Source organism: Dasypus novemcinctus, chromosome 10, assembly GCF_030445035.2.
Source record: "Dasypus novemcinctus isolate mDasNov1 chromosome 10, mDasNov1.1.hap2, whole genome shotgun sequence".
In the NCBI taxonomy this organism is placed as follows: Eukaryota; Metazoa; Chordata; class Mammalia; order Cingulata; family Dasypodidae; genus Dasypus; species Dasypus novemcinctus.
This window is the reverse complement of record NC_080682.1, coordinates 64,496,988-64,518,735: the sequence shown is the minus strand read 5'-3', so window position 1 is coordinate 64,518,735 and position 21,748 is coordinate 64,496,988. Positions and strand designations below refer to the sequence as shown.

The following is a 21,748-nucleotide window of genomic DNA, read 5'->3' as shown; positions in this document are numbered from 1 at the left end:
TGTAATTACATGAGAACAACAGTGAGAGTACACAAGCTCTCTGTACTATTTTTTCAACTTTGTGTGAATCTATAATTATCTCAAAATAAAAAGCTAAAAAAAAAGTGGCTCAAGTGAAAAAGGAAATTCAATGGTTTATGGACTCGAGACCTCCTGGAGTTGAATCTAGCTATCTTCAGACAAACCTGGATTCAGGGGCTCAAGCAATGTCATCATGAGCTTTCCTTTTTTTTCTAAATTCTCCTTGGCTTTCTTGCTGACTTCATTTCTGCAGACAGATTTCTCCATGAAGATGGAGAAGACTCTAGAGATCTAAGCTTAAATAATCCTTATACCTCATAACGCAGAAGGGAGACAAATTCTTCTCCAGTGTTAGGGAGGACACATCAAATCAAATGTCCTCTTGAACCAATGACTATTGCCTGGAGGACTGGCCATGATGAGCTGGGAAACAGGGAGTGCAGGATCAGCTCCATTAGGTTCTCACTGAGGACAGGAGTGTTTTCCCCAAGAAAAAGTGAGACATTTTCATCAAACTTAGGTGAGCTGGGCAAGACAGCAGAGATCTACTAAAATGTCACAACAATTCTGCTGATATATGTAAATACTTGACAATCTAATTTGTCAAACATTTGGTTGTTGCTATAATGTAACAAGGAGTAGGTACAATTGCCATCCATGCCAATATTTTAAAATATCCACTTATGCACTTACACCTGGACCTGATACTTTTTTTTCATAAGCAAAAAAGTACAATGAGATTAGTTCCTATAATGTTCGGTGGTAGCTGGGGACTTTTTTCTGAGTTGGAGCCATGTTAGGTAGTATTCTGCAGGGCAAGAGAGTTGTTGGTTGCCAGGGATGCACTTGAGTGAGATTTCTCTTCAACCTGTACAGGCCAAAGTATGAACTAACTAGGGACAAGTAAAAGTTCAGCTGCCTTGAACTTGCATAAGTGGAACACACAGGTAGACTTATTTGGAGAAAGCCAAGGAAGCAGATAGAAAGAACAAATAATAAGAGCAATCTTTCAGACTTAGTTTGAGTAGATTATATTTTTAATTAGATATGAAGAATTCAGGGAGCAATGCACTTGGGATGTAAGAGGCTTCTGAGTATTTTGAGCATTTTGAACTGCGTAAAATATTTGGCGGAAGATGGAACCTAAATTAAAAATTGCTATTGGGATGACTAGGAAAGAATAATAATTAAAACTATGATTCTGAAAAAGCCTCATAAAGTGGATAATGGGAAAGGGGTATGTGCAGAAGGTGGTGGGGTTAGGAAGGCCATGCAAAATTTATTTGAGAAGTGACTGAGGAATGAAAAATGAGGCTGAGGATGTAGTATTTTTGTCCAAAGTTCTGATCACAGAACTTCTTTCTTTTCATGTCTACTAACCATAATTATACCAAACAGATATCTTTCACCTTCCATCTGGTTTGGATATATGAGCATGAACTACTTTTAAAAATTGTGACTTCTGGGAAATTTTGTCTTCTATCTGCTTTAGCTATCTGTCAACTAGTACCTTTTGGGGGAAGTTGGAGTGATAAATTCAGTACTCAACATATATAATCCAGACAAACAATGATTTTACAACATATTTTACCTTGGGTGGTTGCCAACAACTTATGAGCAAGCTGTGAATATGCAAAACATAATGTGCATATGATATTTTGATTATAAAAGGAACAGAACACCCCTTGCAAGATCAACCCAAAGGATATGTGAATGCCTTCAGTGATGCTAAAGACTTTTCTACATGTACTAACATTTTAAATTATTTTTTTTACATAAACAATTTACACTAAATATATTTTGTTATAAATATTATAAAATGTATTGCATAAATCTTTCCAGCAAATCTGGGGTGCAATCAATTTGCTGACCTTCATTCACAAATTAAAATGACCAAATCACAGGTGAACATATGTAGAAGAGATGATTTTGTACAGTTATTCATAATGCATGATGTTAGGCACAGTGTAAATGGAGTCAGTGTATAGTCTAGAAACAAGAATAGCAACTTTTACTACTAATCTGAGTTCAAAATTCCAACTTCGTTGTTTCCTATCTGTGGTTCTAAGTTGCTGCTGCTTCTTTTTAAAATTAGTAAAATAAATATATATCATCTAAAAACTGTTACCTGACACCCCTTTTGGGTGGATATGATGGAACTCAGTCTTTTTTTTTCAGAAAGGCAATATGGGGCAAATGCTGTATTAATGTAATACCCCCAGTGGAGTCTGGGGGTATTACATTAATATAACCAAACACTAACACTTCTACAGCAAAACCTTTGAATGTTTACACTAAGTGGGATAAAGACTATCAATAGTCTCACATTAGCAGTCAGGTTTTACTACCAAAAACAAAATATTTTCAAAATCCTTTGGAATTTTGTAATTATTAATGGGGATTGTGGGTTTGTGCTATCTACTTTATAGGCTTGTGAGAAGTGAAAAATTCATTTAAGACACATCACATGATAAGAGTTCAAGAATTTGTGGCTATTATGTACTCATTAAGAGCTTCTGACTGATGGCCTCTTCACAAATGATGGGACATTATAAACTCATAAGGCCATGTCTAGAAAAGTCTCTCTCAAGGTAACTTGGAACTCCATTTATACCAAAGCTCTTATTGAACAGAGTTATCTTAGATATTGCCAAATTATTTAAATATGAAGGAACCAAAGGAGAGTTTAAAATAAGACCTTTTCTTATGAATACTAATCCCTATGCAGATTCTTAAGCATAAATTCAATATATATGTACAATCAATTCTGCTGTAACTTTTGTTCCAGTGCCATTGATATATTAGGGAACAATTTGAACATAATGTGAATGTTAATTTTGCTTATTCAAGATTTCATCTGCATGAAATACTATGTGAACACAGAAAATGACACAAAGTTGAACTCAGTTGTGTAGGAATATGCAAAATACTCACCACTCATAGGGACAGGGAGCCAAACCCATGCACATCTGGTTATACATTTCCATCCTATTTTAGATAATGGATTCTTTCTATCACTGCAAAATAACTCAACAAGCTGCACAACTTATGATGACCACTTCCACAAGCAAATTTTGGGTCTTTTTCAAGGTAGAGTGTCATAATTATTGCGGCACTTTTTTTCTTTGCCATTTAACATGTGTAAAACTGTGCTGCTGTCTTTATTAGGCTTCTCTCTTTTCTTTTTTAATGTGTCACTGACAAAAGTTTTTGAGTGCTGTACCCCAATCCCATTTCACCCCGTAAGTTCTTTGGTTTTATTACATGATTTTGTATAGCATGGTGACTTTCAGGAACACACGTACTGAACTACAGCAGCGCTGTTTTTCATGGTGTTAGTCTTCTATACCTACTTGGGGCATGTAAGGCAAGTCCAGGCATATAAGAACCTGTTCTCCAGTTAATTTTAAAAACTAAGAAAGCATAACATAAATTTACTTTTAAAAATGTTACTCTACAAAAAAATTTTGCTTTAATTAGGTCTTAATAAAAATGAATGAGAAAGAGGGGTGGAGTTAGTGGTAATATGTTGAAAACCAATTATTTCAACCTGGTAAATAAAAGGACTCTCTTGAATATATTCCACTACATCTCTACCATTATAAGTAATCTTCTATTAATTATGTAGCCACTAATAATCTAGAACATTATTCAAAGTGTGTTCTTAGGGATATTATATATATGTTTTTAAGATTTATTTATTTATTTATTTCTCTCCCCTCCCCCCCACCCCGGTTGTCTGTTCTTTTTTTTTTTTTTTTAGATCACATTTTTTTTTTATTGACTTTGTAATAATATTACATTAAAAATATATATGTGAGGTCCCATTCAACCCCACCCCCCCCACCCCCCCTCTCCCCCCCCCCCCCCCAACAACACTCGTTCCCATCATCATGACACATCCATTGGATTTGGTAAGTACATCTTTGGGCACCTCTGCACCTCATAGACAATGGTTCACATCATGGCCCATACTCTCCTCCATTCCATCCAGTGGGCCGTGTGAGGATTTACAATGTCCGGTGATTACCTCTGAAGCACCATCCAGGGCAGCTCCATGTCCCAAAGACGCCTCCACCTCTCATCTCTTCCTGCCTTTCCCCATACCCATCGTCCACCATGTCCACTTTTCCCAATCCAATGCCACCTCTTCTATGTGGACATTGGATTGGTTGTGTCCATTGCACCTCTATGTCAAGAGGAGGCTCAGATTCCACCTGGATGCTGGATGCAATCCTCCCATTTTCAGTTGTAATCACTCTAGGCTCCATGGTGTGGTGGGTGTCCTTCTTCAACTCCATCTTAGCTGAGTGTGGTAAGTCCAATAGATCAGATTGTAGGTGCTGGAGTCTGTTGAGGCTCAGGACCTGGCTATCACATTGTCAGTCCAGAGATTCAAATCCCCTAAATATATCTTAAACCCCAACATTAACTGCACCTCCAGCACATTAGCATGAAAGTCTTATGAAGGGAGATCCCATCTGAGTCCAGATTCATCACACATAAACCCGGTTGTCTGTTCTCTGCGTCTATTTTGCTGAGTTTTCTTTGTCTGCTTCTGTCGTCAGCGGTACAGGAATCTGTGTTTCTTTTTGTTGCATCATCTCCTTGTGTCAGCTCACCGTGTGGGCAGCGCCAGTCCAGCAGGCTGCACTTTCTTTTGCGCTGGGTGTCTCTCCTTATGGGGCGCACTCCTTGCGCGTGGGGCTCCCCTACGCGGGGGACACCCCTGCGTGGCAGGGCACTCCTTGCGCGCATCAGCACTGCGCATGGCCAGCTCCACACGGGTCAAGGAGGCCCGGGGTTTGAACCGCAGACCTCCCATGTGGTAGACGGACGCCCTAACCACTGGGCCAAGTCCGCCGCCCTAGGGATATTATTAGGACCTCTTTGATGCAAGCATTTTTTTGTATTAAATAAGAAAATGGCATATTTTTTAGAGATGCATAAATAAATGTGTAGGGATGAAATGAAATGAAATCTGGGGTTTGCTTTAAAATACTCCAGCAAAGAAGAAATGAATAAATTAAACAAAAAAACAGATACTTCAGGCAAATGTGGCAAAATTTTGATAATTGGGTTCTGGTTACATTAGGGTTTATTATCTTCCTTATTTTGATGTATGTTTGTAAATTTTCCTAATCTAAACTTTTTTTTTCAAAGGAATTTGGGAATTACTGGGATAAATTAAGCAAGATTCTTGACTGCAAGACTTCAGGGGCTTATAGGTCAATGTATATCAGTCACTCAATATACTGTGTTTCCCAATCTTCTTTGACATGGAACCCTTTCTTGGCCAAGTATCCCTGTTAAGTCAGATTCTGTGGAACACACTTTGGACACAATGATGTAGAAATAATAATGTATATTACAAAGCATTCTCAGAAATGTTGTAAAGTATTTGTCAAAAGAGACTGTCTCCCTGAGTACATGGGCAGTGCCTAATGAAAGAGGAGAGACCAATATGTGAGACCCTTGATACTAATGGTTGTACTTACACACTTTTTTCTTGTGAAATTGAAACTTAGCCTAGTATTAAATGTTTGCCTAAGAGTTACCTCCTGTAAGCCTCCTTGTGGCTTGAATGTGGTCTCTAAGCCAAACTCATCATATAAACATACTACCATCCCCCCCGCATGGGGACATGACAACCTAGTCCTGAGGATAAGCCTTACCAAGCACCAACTAGTAATGCACTTGGAAAAAGACCTTGACCAAGGGGGGAATAGTAAAGATAAATGAGTTTTAATGGCCAAAGTGAATTGGAGGTCATTTGAGAGATTATACTTACATATGCCTTAGGAGGATCTGCCACAGTAAAAATGCCTCAAGCAAGGCTGCTCGTGAGGGCTTTAGAGACCCCTACACACTATATGGCAGATAATCTCAGGAATTTGACACCCTGTCAGTTGGCCCTTGGAATGTAAGCTCCCCAATGTAACAGAGTTAGACTCATTTATAATTTCCCTACATGTGGCTCTTCTGCCCCTTTTATTTGAACCATATATAGCACTATACTCATTAAATATATGTCCCAGAGACTTAAGTCTTTGGTCTGTTCATATGTTCTTTCCCCCCATTTCTCAATAAATTCTTTTTACTGGCCTAAATATGCCACCTTATACATATATATTTAACAACAACAAAAAAGATTCTGTCATCTAGGTTTCTCTCTGATTTCATTTGCCATGTAAAAATTATACTGGGAAGTGGAGGTGGCTCAAGCAACTGGGCTCCCGTCTACCATATGGGAGGTCCAGGGTTTAATTCCCGGGGCCTTCTGGTGAAGGCAAACTGGACTGAGCAGAGTGCTGCCCTGTGTGGAGGGCTGGCCCACACAGAAGTACTGGCCCACAGGGAGAGCCAGCCCGCGCAGCAGTGCTTGCCCATGCAGAGTGCTAGTGTAGCAAGATGACACAACAAAAGGAGACACAGAGGAGAGACAATAAGAGAAGCAGAGACCAGGAAGCTAAGGTGGCACAAGAGATTGTGTGCTTCTTTCCCACTCAGGAAGGTCCCATGATCGGTTCCTGGTGTCACCTAAAGAGAAGACAAGCAGTCACAGAAGAACACACAGTGAACGGACAGAAAAAGCAGACAGTGAGAGCAAAACAACGAGGGGTGGGGGGAGAAATAAATAAATCTTAAAAAAAAAATTATACTAAGATTCATCAACTTGCAATAGCAGTATTTATAAAATTCACATTTAAAAATTTTACAAAGATGTCCATACTTTAAATGTGAATAAAAATGCAAGTTACAGAGTAATATAAATAGTATGATCCAATTTTTATATTAAAAGAAAAAAAAAAGAACCCAAAACAAAACAAAAAACCCACAAGAAGCATATATGTGTGTATATGAATAAGATAAATGACTTGGCAAGGTACCCAAAGTATTAACAATGCTTATATCTGGGAGTGATATTGGCAAGGGGTGAGGAGGAAGCACATTTTTACTTCATACAATTTTGTATCATTTTTTAAAAGAATAAGATATTGTTTCTTTAATAAAAATTAAGGTAAATTGCTAGATGTCAGGATAGTGGTTATCTTTGTGGGAAGTGGTTACTAGAAGAGGCACAGAACTGCTGCTGGTATAGTGGTAATTTTCTATTTCTTGATCTGAGTGTTAGGTGGGTGGGTTTATGAAAATTCATTGAGCTATATACTTATCATTGGTCCACTTTTTAGATAAAGTGCATTTAACAAAAATTTGTTGCATTTAATAAATAAAGAAGCCAAACAAGGCAGCAAGTTTACATAACTAAGTTGCAGCTCCATGTACTTCCTTCCCGTAGTAGCTGGAATGAATAAGACATTTTCTCACTATCATTAAAGAAGTAAAGATTATTTTTAGATTTGGCTGTGGTATCACGTATCTTGCTCTAATATGAAATACAAATCTACAAAGTTTATATCCTATATAAAATAAGAGTTTAAGTTATATAAGGGATATTAAAGGGACAAGAAACCAAGCACTTCAAAATCTACATCTTTAATATATCAAGTGTCAAGGAACAATATTAGTATTTTATTCATCATGACTATTTAAATAATATTTATGACAACTTTACAGGCACATATATCTATCTACATTTGTACATCAAAATATTTTTGGAAAGGGAAGCCATATGTATGATTAAAACATTGTACAGAAACAATAGAAGACCAAATATATCCTAGGCCATAATTATATCATGTCTCAATTCTCATTTTATAAAAATAATAAGAATATAACTCACTATTGTTTTCTAATTAATTTGTTGCAACATAGTAAAACAAACTTTCACAATGCCGATTTAAGCATTTTAAAGGATAACAAATATTTTAGGCATTCAAACTCTTCTCTGTTTAAAGTTAATACTTGTTCAAAATACAAAAATGGAGAACACAACAGAGTTTTACTTTCTGTTGTTTAAGGTATTTGTGTGAACCAGCTTTAAGGCAGTGTTTCTTTCAAATATCCTAAAATAAGTTTCTAAAAAGGCACAGACAATAAATACTTTTAAAACCAGACTTGATCAAATTCATTTTTTTGATTTTGAAGTAACTTATCTTAGATTTTCTTTTGAAGTGCTTCTTCCAAATTTTCTAACCATGTTTGCATTTATGTTATGGATGTTTCTTTTATATTCTAGAGAACAAATAAAAAGATATATAAGCATAATTCAAAAAAATTTTCACCATTTATTCAACTTATAAAAATTTGTTGAAAATTATAGCCCTAAAAAGGAAAACTTATTCTTGAGATTCATAGTTAATAACATGAGTTTTAAACTAACAACAATAAAGAAACATCTTCCTTTCCTCATTTTCCTGAGATCATTTCCTCAGGTCTTTTAAACCTCAATCTTGTACTTCTTCAAGTGATGATCTTGCTCTCAAAACCCCTTTTCCTTTCACTGTCACTTTTAAATGTGTTCTTTCGGTTCTTCATCAGCTTTCATAAGGATTCTCAACTAAACAAAATACTCTTACAACAAGGTGAGATTGAGCTCTTCTTGGATCAGTTTAATCTCTTACCCATTTTCTTGATCTCATAAGGATTTAATTTTAAGGACCATTTTCTCTTGATATTATTTCTTACTTCTCTAACTTCTCTGGTAACAACAGTACCTTCTTTTCCACTGTTGGCCCTGTAGATTTTTTATTTCTCTACTGTTAATTGGAGAATTTACTTGAATACACTCCAAATAAGGTAGGACCAATTCTCTACTACTTTTCCAGTAATTCCTGATGTCTGTTAGGGCATCTTCACCTGAATGCCCTAATGTACATAAAATATTGTCTTCCTTTACAGACTAATACCTTTTTGTAAGCACTCCATTATTTCTAAAACATGTAATCTTTTAGCTTTAGCTCTTTTTCCTCTTTGGCAAGCACTGTGGTTTAGTATCAACTCCCACTTTTTTCTCCATTGTAAATTTTTAATTCACCTTTCTTTATCCACGAGATTGCTGATGCATTTTATACTATGCTAGAAAAATAAGCAATTAGGAAAACTGAATATCTATGTTTTAAGAGTTTTCATAAATTTTTATTATTTGTTTTTCAGAATTATGACTTCTTGGAAAAGCTTTTCAGGAGATTATTAGGGTAGTACATATCTACAATAAGTAGACACTCATTAGGTATTATTAAATGTGGCATATCAAACCAAATAATCACAGTAAATTTTACTTTTCAGGACATTATTGTTTGATTGTTTAAAATGCATGAAAGCCATTACCATTGAACTTAAGGTATAACAACTGCCACTGTCTACCACAGGGAGTAAATATTAATCAACAGCATGGCAAAGCTATTGAAATATTTTATATTACTCTAATGAAAGAGCACTGACAGAAAGAAATAAAAGTTTTCATTTTATTCTTAGAAACACTCTTCATCTCAAGAGACTCTTGAATTCCAAGTACTGTTGTAAGTTCCTTTAAAGAATAAACCAAAACTAGGTCTTATTGACCTTTGAATTCATCACAGAACCTAGTACATGGTAAGAACTTAGACAATAAACACTTTTTGAATGCAGTCTTAGGAAATGTGGTATGAGATGAGACCCAAAGATCTCAACACCAAGGCCTTGAACCTTGTTGGTGCTATATACCTCTAGTTTTACTGAAGATATGGTTTTGTTATCATGGATTTACTCATGTTACCTTCTTTTATGATTGAGAGAATGTAGCTACCCCTTTCAGCATCTTTTTAAACTTATCAATGGGCCACAGAAATGGGAGTATATGATTCCAACAAGGTATAGAAACTAGAAATTGGAACAAATAAGTTAGAGGCCAAATTATTAAAAATAAAAAGGCAAGTGCCAAAGCAAAACATCCCATGTTCTTGCCTTCTTCCACCCTGCCTGGAACAGCATGCAAGTAAACTTGGGCATTTGTGATCTGTAAGGGGGAACTGTAGTCTGTAAATCAGCCCTCTTTATCACTTGCCAGCCTTTTCCTCTCTACCTGGGACCTTTAATTTGTGATTTTCTCCCATTTCTCTTTCCTCCCTTCCTTAATAAATTACTGGCCTAACTAATCTGAAAAAAAAAAAAAAAAAAGTAGGCTAAGAGCAGAGTAGGCGTAGCTCAGTGGTTGAGCACTTGCTTTGCATGTATGAGGTCCCAGGTTCAATTCATGGTACCTCTTAAAAAAAAATGGCTAAGAGAAAAACTTCAAGAGGACATAATATTAAGGGTGAATCTAAAACCCATTAAGTAATACATTCAGCTAATTGTTCTAGATATTAGCTAAATTATTTACCAAATTCTACTGTAATCTGGGGAGTAGGGTATAATGAAAAGGGTTGGGAATGTGGAGTTGGGAGATCAAGTTCAAAGTTCTGGCTCCACCACAAAATATTTGTGTGATCGTGGGTATGTGCTTTACATTTTACAACTCAAGTTTCCTTATTTGTAACATATGGATAAAAGCACTTGTTCAACCATGTAATAATGGTGATGAGTAGATAAAAGGAGATGCTTACAAAAACACTATAAAATATGTCAAGTATGACTATGTATGTTTAGGTAATCATGTAATTAAATATCAGAATAGGAGTTGAGACATACCAATTGTTGGTCTGTTTTCTTGAAAATGCTTATCATTTGAATTATCTTGTCGAACACGTTTGGCAAATCCAGAATTTACTGCAGCAGTTAACGGAGTACTTGATGCAGAACTACAGGGGAAAAAGTTTCATTTAAGTAAAGTATTTTTTACTCTGTAAGTTGTAACATGTATTCTACATGCAACAAAGATTAAAGAAGTAAAATACTAAAATATTAAGTTATGATATCCCATACAAGTAATTGGAGGTACTAAATGCACTGTTGGTCCACAGACAAATTTAGCTGTGTGCGATTTTAATGATGATTATTCAAACTGTATATTATGATTGTAGGTATATATAACAATTCTGGAGCAAGACACTTCCAGGTGTTCTGCTAGAATACAAATTATTTCAATATACTCAAAGTGTAGAGATAAGTCCTACATAATCACAAGAGGTAAAAAACGGCTCATATTATAAATCTAGAGCAAGCACCCCAATCTGGGATGGGGGGTGGGTGCCTAAACAAGTGAGATATTTTGTAAACCTTGTTCTTAAATTACAGAATGATAAAGATACTGAAAATCTCTCACTGATTACTGCAATTACAGAAACTGAAATGGAAAAAAATGACACTTTCATTTTGTTCTATCTTCAAAAATTTTTATTGATCTCACATGGTTAATGGGTCAGGTTTCTAACTTGACTTGAGTGGACATATTAAGAAATACCTATTATGGTCTCGTGCTACAAGATGTACAAATGAGCAAGCCACAAACAATATGCTTTGAAAGCTTATTGAACAGATATACAGTGCAGATAGGGAAAAATAAGACAAATACACAAAATAATACAAGACAGAATAAAGAATAGTGCTACAAGTTTTCACACTACAAGGATCTATACTGAGTTTAGGGGATGGGAGAAATGGAAGATTTTGTGGAGATGAGTTAGATTTGGGCCCTGAAAAACAGTAACTCTCCCTAATCCTACAGAGGAGTGAATTTTAATTTTTTTTCTATGCCTAAACTGATTCAAATAAGCTAATTATCAAGGAATTTCTAGCTATTAAAGTTACTAATAGCATTTTACAAGTAGCTACTAATTTGATTGTTAGATTAACAATTGGAGGCTTCCCTTTTATGGCAGCAACTTGTTCTTCTGGTAATCCAAACTATGCAGTAAACTGGTGTGGGTGTATGGTGTTTGTGGGAAAAGGGAAAATGGGCTGGTGGTATACTCATTTAAGCAGTCAGAGAGGACAATATGATAGATAAGGAAATCAGGCATGAGTACACTACATGCAGGGAAAAATAACTCAGCAGATACACTTCAATTTACCAGAGTCCCTGAGACAAATGACTATGGTGTTCATAATGGTGATCATACCTAATCTGTTCAAGAATGCAAATGATACCTACTCAAAATGCTTATAATAAAGTACTAGAGTTATAGAAGTAAACAAATTTAGCTGTACAAATTTTTCATTCCTAAATAGTGCTAAATAAATTATTATTGTTGTTTTGGTAATGTATATATCAGCTGGCCAAGGGAGAAATTCTTTTTCAGTTATTTGGTGATTTTATTCTTCAAGGATAGACATCAATACCATTGGCTACTTTTGAAAAACACTTTTTCCCTACAACTTATCTTAAAGTTGCCTTTATTATTTCATATGATTTTTCACTTTGGTTAGTTCCAGGATCTTAATTTCTATTTATCGCATGTTCTCACTTGAAAATTAGTTTCAATAAATCCATGAATAAAGCTCATATTTCTAGGAATGAAAGCCTAATCAAATAAGTTGTATATTTACATAAATGCAAATGTACAAAAACATTTTTAGGATTGAGATAAAGTAGTCCGCTGATGAAATCAGATGATAAAAAGATATAAAATTGATAGGAGTGCAAATTCAAATTATGCTAAAGACTATATTGAGGAGATATCTGAAAATTCTGCCAACTCTGTAATAATTATATTTCCACAATCATTAATAAAAGTTAAAAACTAACCTTTTGTTCCCTTAAACAAATAAGAATATTTCTGCTTACTAAAAACAATATATCTCGTATTCTTTCAGTTAAGTTAATTTCTAGTTGGAATAATTAAACATATTTAAAAACAAACTAAAAATGTATGGTGAGTGTGAGACCATTTTTGGGTGCCAAGAAAGATTGTGGAAAAAACAAACAGAACAAACAAATAAACATCCAATCAAATAAACACAAAACAAACATCCAAAACTTTGATGAATATAACATATAAATAAAACCATATATATATGTATAAATAAAAATTTACACACACACACATAAATATATAAACCAATCTACCAAATACATACTCTCTAGAGAGAGTATATTTGGTATTTTTGTTATTTAGTAAAAAATCTGGTACAGTGATATTAAATAAACTGATAAGATTAAAAATCTAACGCTTCCAATTTAAGTAATAAGTAAAAATTTAGTTTGGTAAGTTTTTCAAACATCTAGTGCTTTTGGATTCTAATATTTTTCAGAGAGAAAAATTGATGCAAAATAAATAACATATATATACATTGAGTCTTCCTATATTAATTTTAAAAACCATATTAGAATATATAGACACCTGAGGATGTATATGAAACTGCTAAGTGGAAAATACCAGAGCTTCTTATTCTCAAGTTCATGCAGATTTAATTAGGGAAAAGGAAGATAAAAAAAAGTAATTATGTACATTTCTAGCATTAATCTTTTTTAACTTTAGTTAATGGCAGGATCTAATTATTGGTATCAAAGGGAATGTAATAGAACAATTAATAGGCTATGAGAAATCAAGTTACTTTCTTTACTTGTTCTTTAATATTATTTCACAATATTAATTGCTTGCATGAAGTCCTTTAACTTAAACCACTCCAAATACACCAATTCACATACCTGGATATTTTCTGAAAAATAATATGATTTTGTCTATGGTTACATTTAACAATTACTCTTAGCTATAAACTTCAGACACATCTTACTTAACACAACAGAGTGTACTATCAGTGAAGGACTAGAAAACTCACCAACATTAATTAATGAAAGGAATGAAACAATTGACACAATGAAAATTAGTAATAAAAAATTGATGAAACAGATGATGGTGGTTAGCTAGGCTTGCTCATTAAGTGACTCACTCCCATACATGAGCCTAATTGCACAATTAAAATTTGTGCTTTAGCAAAATACAAATTTTTAAATGTCATGGATAGAGAAATTCAGGAAAAATGAACCTGTGAATTTCTCTACTACACATTACAAGGCTCTGCTGTACTTTCTTTTGGAGGGATAAGGATAGATCTAAAATTCACTTATGTAAGATTCCTTATGTGGCACAAATAAGTGAGCTATTTGTAGATTTGTTTCCTTTAGCCCAAATGATAACAGGTCCATGGTGAAAAATACAGGATTAAAAACAATTATCTTAAGGTCTGTACTCTTCTCCCCATAATCACATGGCAAAGAAAAAAAGGAAAGTAAGTCAGATCCACTTTACATTCATTGAATACATCCTGTTGCATTCAATGCTGTAGGATTACAAAAAATGTATAATGGACTTAATGTCATAACTCAGTATATTTAAGATTTTCTCTGTCTTTGGTCTTTAGCTATTTTGTTATCATGTACCTAGGTAAGTTTCTCTTTCAAATAATCCCACATGTGGTTTTCAGTACTTCTTGAATCTGTGATTTGATGTCTTTTGACAGATTTGGAAAACTGTCAGCCAGCATCTCTTCAAATACTATTACACCCCACTCTTTATCTCATTTCCTTCTGAGACTTGAAATTCATATTTTTAGATCTTTTGAATTGTGTTCCATATGTCTCATTTATTTTCTTCCACCTTTTTATCTTTCTTTGTATTGGTTTGGATATTTTCTATCAACCTAACTTCCAGTTCACTAATACTTTTTTAGGTTGTATCTAATCTGTTAAATTTACTGAGTTCCTAATTTCAGCCAATTCTATTATTGAAAACAATAGAACTAAAAAGTTCCAGAATATTCATAAAAATATATATATATTTTTTGGAGGTACCGGGGCCAGGGATTGAATCTAGGACCTCATGTATGGGAAGCTGGTGCTCAGCTCCTTAGCCACATTTGCTCCCTGAGTTGTTTTTTTTCATTTGTTTACTTGTTTGTTTTTTTGTTTTTAGGAGGTACTGGGAACCAAACCCAGAACCCATGTGGGAAGCAGGAGTTCAACCGCTTGAGCCACGTCTGCTCCCCTCATTTGATTTATTTTAATATTAATAGAATCTAGTTCTTTAGTGAAAGGCTCTACTTTATCATTTACTTTGTTGAACTTAATTACAGTTACATTTTTAAAGTCCCTCTGATAACCCCCATATCTGTATCATGTATGGATCACTGCTTCTCTAATTTATTTTGTTCTCATTTTTAATCATTTGTTGCTGTATCCTCGCATATTTGGTAATTTTTGACTAAATGCCAAGTACTATATATAAAAAAACTGTAGAGGCTCTGGATGATATATTCTTTTAGAGAAGGCTTACTTTACTTTTGGCAAGCAGGCAGATTACCTAGCTCTAATCAGGGAATGAGATGATCTTTCAAGAACTGGTCTATTTCCAGTTTGCCCTCTTCCTCAAGCATAGCCACTCCAGGGGTTATAAAAATTCCAGGGTGCTTAACAGGGTCTCTCCTTCACTGAAGCTCCTGAACTTCAACTGTTGTGGCCCAGCCCCATTAGAATGCCAAAACTCTACTTAACACTTTAGCCTTTTAGCACTGCTTTTTGCTTATTTATTGGCCTTTTATTCCACATAATTTAGAACTTGACAAATACTTCAAGGGTAAAAGCTGCAGGGAATGATTTTTTGTTTCTGTAACTCAGTGACACTCTGATAGTGGTAGGTTTCCATTTTCTGCTTGGTCTCTATGCCTTATGCCATGATTTGGCAAGTGTGCAAATGGGGAAAAACAAAAAGGCAGAGGAAGTCCAGCTCTCCACAGTATGTTTTCCTTTTTCATGTGATTTTTGGGCCCTCAAGTCCTAACTTCCTTGGTTGTTCTTCAGTGCCTTCACTATTAGTTGTATTTTATGCAGCTTTTACAACTGTTCTTTATGGGTGAATTGGTTTGATATAAGCTATACTGTCATAACCAGAAATTTGAGACTCTTTATATTATATTTAAGTCTTACATTAATGTATGATTAATAGTATGATTTCAGGACTGAAGAAATTAAGTAATGTCTAAAAGGAAAAATATCCAAATAAGTAAAAATTGTCACTAGAAGAAAGTTAAAATTAAGTAACATTTTTGAAAGCTGGAAGACTTTTTGACTTATTTTTAATAATCTAAAATATGGAATATCTTATATAAATATGAAGTAAAATACTTGGGCTCTATCAAGTAGGGTCTTTCTTTGATAATATGAATCCAGTGCTTCATTCAGGGCAATTTATCATATGTATGCTAAAATATGAATTGACATTCTAAGTACAAGAAACAAAAAACAGCTGTAGGAAAGAAAATATAAAGACATTTTACATAGGTATGGGGAGGGAAATAATTTGTGTAATCTTAATCATACCTTGTTAATTTCCGTTTCCTTTTGGCAGCAGTAGTCATTGCCATGTAGGATGGCACTATGCTTGGTATAGGCATAGAATGTTTAGTTGAGAAAGAAGAAGGGTCAAGCCTGTACATTAAATAGTGAAAAATAAAAATAATTTTGATTTATACTCTGGAAAAAAAGGGGAAGACACTTTCATAATTAGAAAGCCATTTGGCATTAATAAATAAACACATTTTTCCTATAATACCTCTCTCTCTTGCTTTGGGGTTTTCTTTTTTTTTTTCTTACACTATAGTAAAACTGCTATTCAAGAGATTTCTGTATTCCCTAGAGCATAGAAAAGTAAAGGTATTTTTCTTTCCATTTTAGATTAGGTGTTATACAGATGAAGTGAGAAAGATATATTTGCCTGGAAGACAAGCAGTCAACCATACCTTAGACATATGACCATATCTGACTAAGGTGAAGTTTGCTAAATACGAACACAAACTGTAGAACTTCTGTCAGGGAAGATATTAATGAATAATAAGCTTGGTAACCCTCTGATAATGGCTTGCATTATTTAACTTTGGAGAATGAAGAATAAACTAAGTATAATTTAAGGTCTCTTCTAGCCTAGTAAGAGTTAATATACCTAAGATACAAAATTTAAAACTAACATGTTGCAATAGTGAATTAATATCTGGAGGAAAAGAGAATTAAGATTTTATGAAAGTAAAATACTGTTTTGTAATCAAAAAAGTATACTTCATCTTTGAAATAATCCTCAAATATATTTAAAGAAAGAAAAAAAGGTAATAGTATAAAAATTATGTAAAAAACCAAGAAAAAAGAATTGGCAAATATTATTCTTTTGTACCTTTGTAAAATATTACTGTCTGGCAGTGATTCCTGTTCAGGTAATTTACTCTTCAAGTTCCTGGTATCTTCACATACAGTATAAGTAGAGTCCAAATCTTCCTCTCCACATTCTGTTCTTCTGCTAAGAGGGATATCTATTTCACATAACATTTTCAGAGAGTTATCAAAGTTTATATTTGAGCTGATGGCCTGAAAACTTGTAGCATGTGATGATGGTTTCAGTAAGGTCACAGCAGATGGATTTTGAAAAGATTTTCTACAGTCTTCTGGAGTATATACAATTGGTTGAAGTTCTTTGTTGAGAGAATCATTGAGCTGCATACTTTCAGAAAGGGCAGACTTTTGGGAATGTTTTGCTATCAAGGGAGAAGGCATTAGTTTTCTCCGAGTCCTTTTTTGTGGAGGAATTTTAAGCAGATTAGATTCATTTGAAGATGTACCTGGTCAACAAAATTAAAGAAAAGCTCAATAATGTTCCCAAAATGCTTTTCCAGTAACTCTAGCAATTAAGAAAAAGGACAACAAATGAAGTACATTTTCTGCCAACTGAAAAGACTTTGGAAAAAAAAAGTTGGAAAGGAGAAAAGTAGTTTATTGCTTTTAACTATAAAGTTATTCTAAGGGAAAAGAAATAATGGCTATATTAACATTAATTTTATAGATAAAGCCATTTGGAGATATTAGGTAATTATGAAAACAACCAATTCCAATAAAATTCACAATTTTTTAGCTTTCATGTTTGATTTGGGTTTAAGATAAAGAAAAAAAGGGTTCAACATTTATAGAGGCAGAGAGTAGTAACTTCTATTGAAAAATATCACCTGTTACTAAATGAGTGGAAGTTTACTCTGGATTAATAAGGACAGTAGTGACCAATAAAGTCCTACTGAATGAAAGAATTGCACCTCTCATTCATTCATTCATTCATTACCTCCTATTATCGCAGGTGTGGTAGCTAATTAAATATACCAGTGATTGATTTATCTTCTATATCACACATAATTCATAGGTTTACAAGGAATTAGATTTAATACTGAAAAAAAATGAACATAATTTATTTCTTTTTGAAGACTTCAGAGTGTTCTTTCTTTGACCCTCCCCACCCTGCAAAAGAAAATCTCTCAAATGTCAAGAGGTCACTAAGTTTAATGGTCTTTTTTCAGATCTATTATACAACTTATATAGTTTTTCAAAGTGATATCTGTACTACTTCCTCAATGCCTGTTACCCTATCTGTGTCTGCTTCTACCCTCATCCAGTAAATGTATACATTTCCCTAAGGAGCTGTACTTGACCGTTTTGATCTTTTTACTCTACACTCTGTTATTTCTAATAACCCTCTTGTCATTACCTTCTCGTCACCTGGGCCTCGCTAACTAGATTCTTAGCTTTTCCTTTCCCAACCAGTTCTATGTCTTTCCACATACAGTTAAAACATAATTCTGATGTTATTTTTATGATTAAAGACTTTTATTAATGCAGAAAATGAATTGACTACATACGTAATAATAAACTTGACTCGCTCCAGTGTGCTTGCTTATCCTATATTTCTTAATTAATTTTCTTTCTGTTCTCCCTATTTAATTCTCCTAAACTTCAGTGCCTGATATGAAATGTCTTGCTTGGAATGTATTGCCCAAGGAATAAACTATAATGTGTAGTTATGCTCATGTTTTTTAATCATGAAGAATGTTCCCAATTAATGTTTTATTGGCTTTACTATATAATGCTACCTTATATATTACTCCAAACTGAATAAAATAGGTATTATGTATTTCAATAAAGCAAGTAAAACTTTCAGCCAAGTTAGAAGGTACACATACAGCAATCACCAATGGTACACGCATTATCTTTATATGTTAGTTGACAATAGGCTCTATTATGGCTAGGTTGACAATTATCCTCTAGGAAATACAATTTAAAAGCAGGAAGAAAAATATGATTGCTGTTCTACTAAGGAATTTTACTTTTCTGAGAACCAGATAAATGAGATCCAGATCTTAAAATAATTTTCCACTCCCTTTAACATGACATTTGTCAAATTTTCCATTACCAGATATTTTTATACTAATGCTGCAGTGTAAAGACAGTTACTTTTCTCCACTGTGCTGCTACCACCAATTTGGGGACTATTAATAGCTAGAAGATTAACTTCTTTTCCCACGAGAGGGAGAAGGGGTATAGAGGATAGAAAACTATATCAAGGATACAGAACTGAATTGGGAGTCAGGAGACTTGGATTCTATTTCTGACTCCACCAACAACTCATTGAGTGACCTTGGGCAACTCACTTAAGCAGTGTGGGCATTAATACCCCTAGAATAAAGGGGACACGACCCTTTTATGTGTGGGTACTTTTCTAGCATTAGATGATGGCTATGAAACACTTAGGGTTCAAGGAAAGGCTCTAGAAATAAAAATATGCTTCAATTATTACCATTACCTCTGTCACAGGGAAAGATGAAATTTACTTTCTAACATTCTATCATTAATTAACTCAAAGTTATCTCTAAAATAACACATTTAAACAGTATCTCACTTTCAGTTTATCAGTATATCAATTTATCAAGGCTGATGATAAATTGTAATATAAAGGAAAAGTACTGTTAAAGCAGGCACACTATTATTTGAAAATGCAGATTTTATAACATTTCAAAATTTAGAATACAATGGCACAATCTCAAGGAATAAGGATTATCCAGAGTCACTATTTTTCTTGCAACATTTCTAGAGGACAATCACTGGAGTGACAATTGGACAAATTCCCATGACAGTGTACTACTTCCCCCCTACTGCTAATAAAGAACATGAAAACAGGGGTCCTCCCATAAGACACTGAAGAAATACCCAATTGACTTCTGCGATAATTTAAATATACACTCAACATCAAATTTTTGACATGATCAGACTAACAATTTGTCGGTGAAAGGAACAGTAAAGTCACAAGTATATATCTGTAGCCAGAATTATGCTCACCTGGCAGAATATCATAAGCTGAAGGAGAAACAGGGAGACATAGTACTTAATGTGGACTCATACACCTTTGTTTTATTGGCTTGGAAGAAGAGATAGTACAGGCAGATAGCATGTATGAAATTCAAATCTGGAAAGTTCTTTTCTGTTTTTCACCTCAATTATTAAATGCAGACCAAATAATAAGAAGCCAATATAATGCAGATGGTCAATTCAGGACTACCTAGGCAGACTAGCCACTAAGAAAGGTTCAAGAGATGATGAGACGCAAACATGATACTTAATAGCTTAAACAAAAATCGAGCTGAGAGTTCACTGTAACTATAAATATAAAGGAATAGTAACTCTTTACTAATGAAAACTGAAAGAGCACAATAAATACCTGAGATTTCACTTTGAATCTGATTTCTAGGATATATATCACAATTATAAAATACTTATTTTCCTTTGCTAGGTAATGGAGTACTTTATATAAGTATGACAACTTATGGGTTGGGTTAGGGTTTTGTAGATTTTAAGAGGGTTTAAGAACTATTGGACATGACTGATCTAATAAAAGTGATTTGTTGTACTTTTCCATTAGAGGGAAAGGATGTTCTGTAACTTTCCAGAAAAGCAAGCTTGGGGCAGTTGTACATGCTCCCCCTGATGAAGCATGGGAAAGTATTATCTAAGTAGATTCCACAGTTCTTGTGTCCACAGAGTGCAAGTGATAAAGAAGAAACCTTTTTCTAAGGTTCCATTAATATGGGAAAAGGAATCAGACAGCTGTAGACTTTCAGAACAAGGGACACAATAGATGACTGTGAATGAAATAGCCTAGCAATGTGTGTGCTACACAGGAGAGAACAGGAATTAAAAGTGTATTCTTCTAAGTAAGGCTCATGTAAACTGGAAGAGAAAAGTTTGGGAGCCACATGGGAAGAATGCATGTCTTTTTTCTAGGGTCTGTCCATCTAGAGGATCAAGTACAAAGAGACACCTATGGATGATTTTTGGCATAGATATGATGTGATTTATGTTTTTTAAAAAAAAGATGGCTTTGCCTGCTGTGTGGAGAATGGATTAAGAATGGGCAAGAGATAATAAAGAGCCTGGACTAGAGTGGTAGTGGTAGAGACGAAGAGCTGTGGGAAGGATGTTCTCATTAATAACTGGATAAAAATTATAGAAACTAAATTCAGAAAAAATTTAATGGCATAAGTATGATTAGCATTATGATGACAGTGCATTAACATAAGGAGTTCACACATATGAATAGTATATATATTGATTTTATACAAGTTAATCAGTAAATTGACAGCTATCTGTGAAACCATGAACCACGTGCACAATTACAGAAAAGGTCTTAAATGTCATTCTCAAATTTGGCACTCTCTTGTTACTAATAACCTTTTCCCATTACCCACCTGTCACGCTCGAGGTCCTGTCCTCTCTATGGGAGCTGTGATCCTAGCAACTGCAGGTGTCCTGAATCTACTCCCCAGGCTCTCAAGTTTGGCTGCTCATGTACTCGAGGCAGCAGAAATACCCTGGTGTTTGAGGATGTGATTTCTTGTTCAGTGATGATATTATTATTATGCTGAGATAGGAAAAAGGAAAAAAGGGGAGTGAAGCTAAGTAGAAAATGGCACTAGAACAAGGGTGGCTCCTAGGAAGTTGAACAAAGAGGAACTGGAGAGGAAGAACTAGTTAGTAGAATGATGTGAAAAGGACATCTCTTTTCAGGTCAGACACTCCATTTTCTCCATAAATTTATTTCTAGACACCCCC

The 21,748-nt window shown here is 34.4% G+C and overlaps 1 protein-coding gene across 2 annotated transcripts in view; it reads right to left on the bottom strand.

Annotated features, from left to right (window-relative positions):
* Nucleotides 1-7,502: 7,502 nt before the first annotated feature.
* KIF18A (kinesin family member 18A) overlaps nt 7,503-21,748 on the bottom strand; it is a 116,636-nt gene continuing 102,390 nt past the window's right edge. For both annotated transcript variants that reach the window (XM_058305614.1, XM_058305615.1), the window contains exons 14-17: nt 17,001-17,442; nt 16,157-16,264; nt 10,591-10,700; nt 7,503-8,157 (exon numbers count right to left, since the gene is read on the bottom strand). In XM_058305614.1, the coding sequence (XP_058161597.1) occupies nt 8,075-8,157; nt 10,591-10,700; nt 16,157-16,264; nt 17,001-17,442 (743 nt within the window). In that variant the 3' untranslated portion in view covers nt 7,503-8,074. The remainder of the gene's footprint in view (nt 8,158-10,590; nt 10,701-16,156; nt 16,265-17,000; nt 17,443-21,748) is intronic.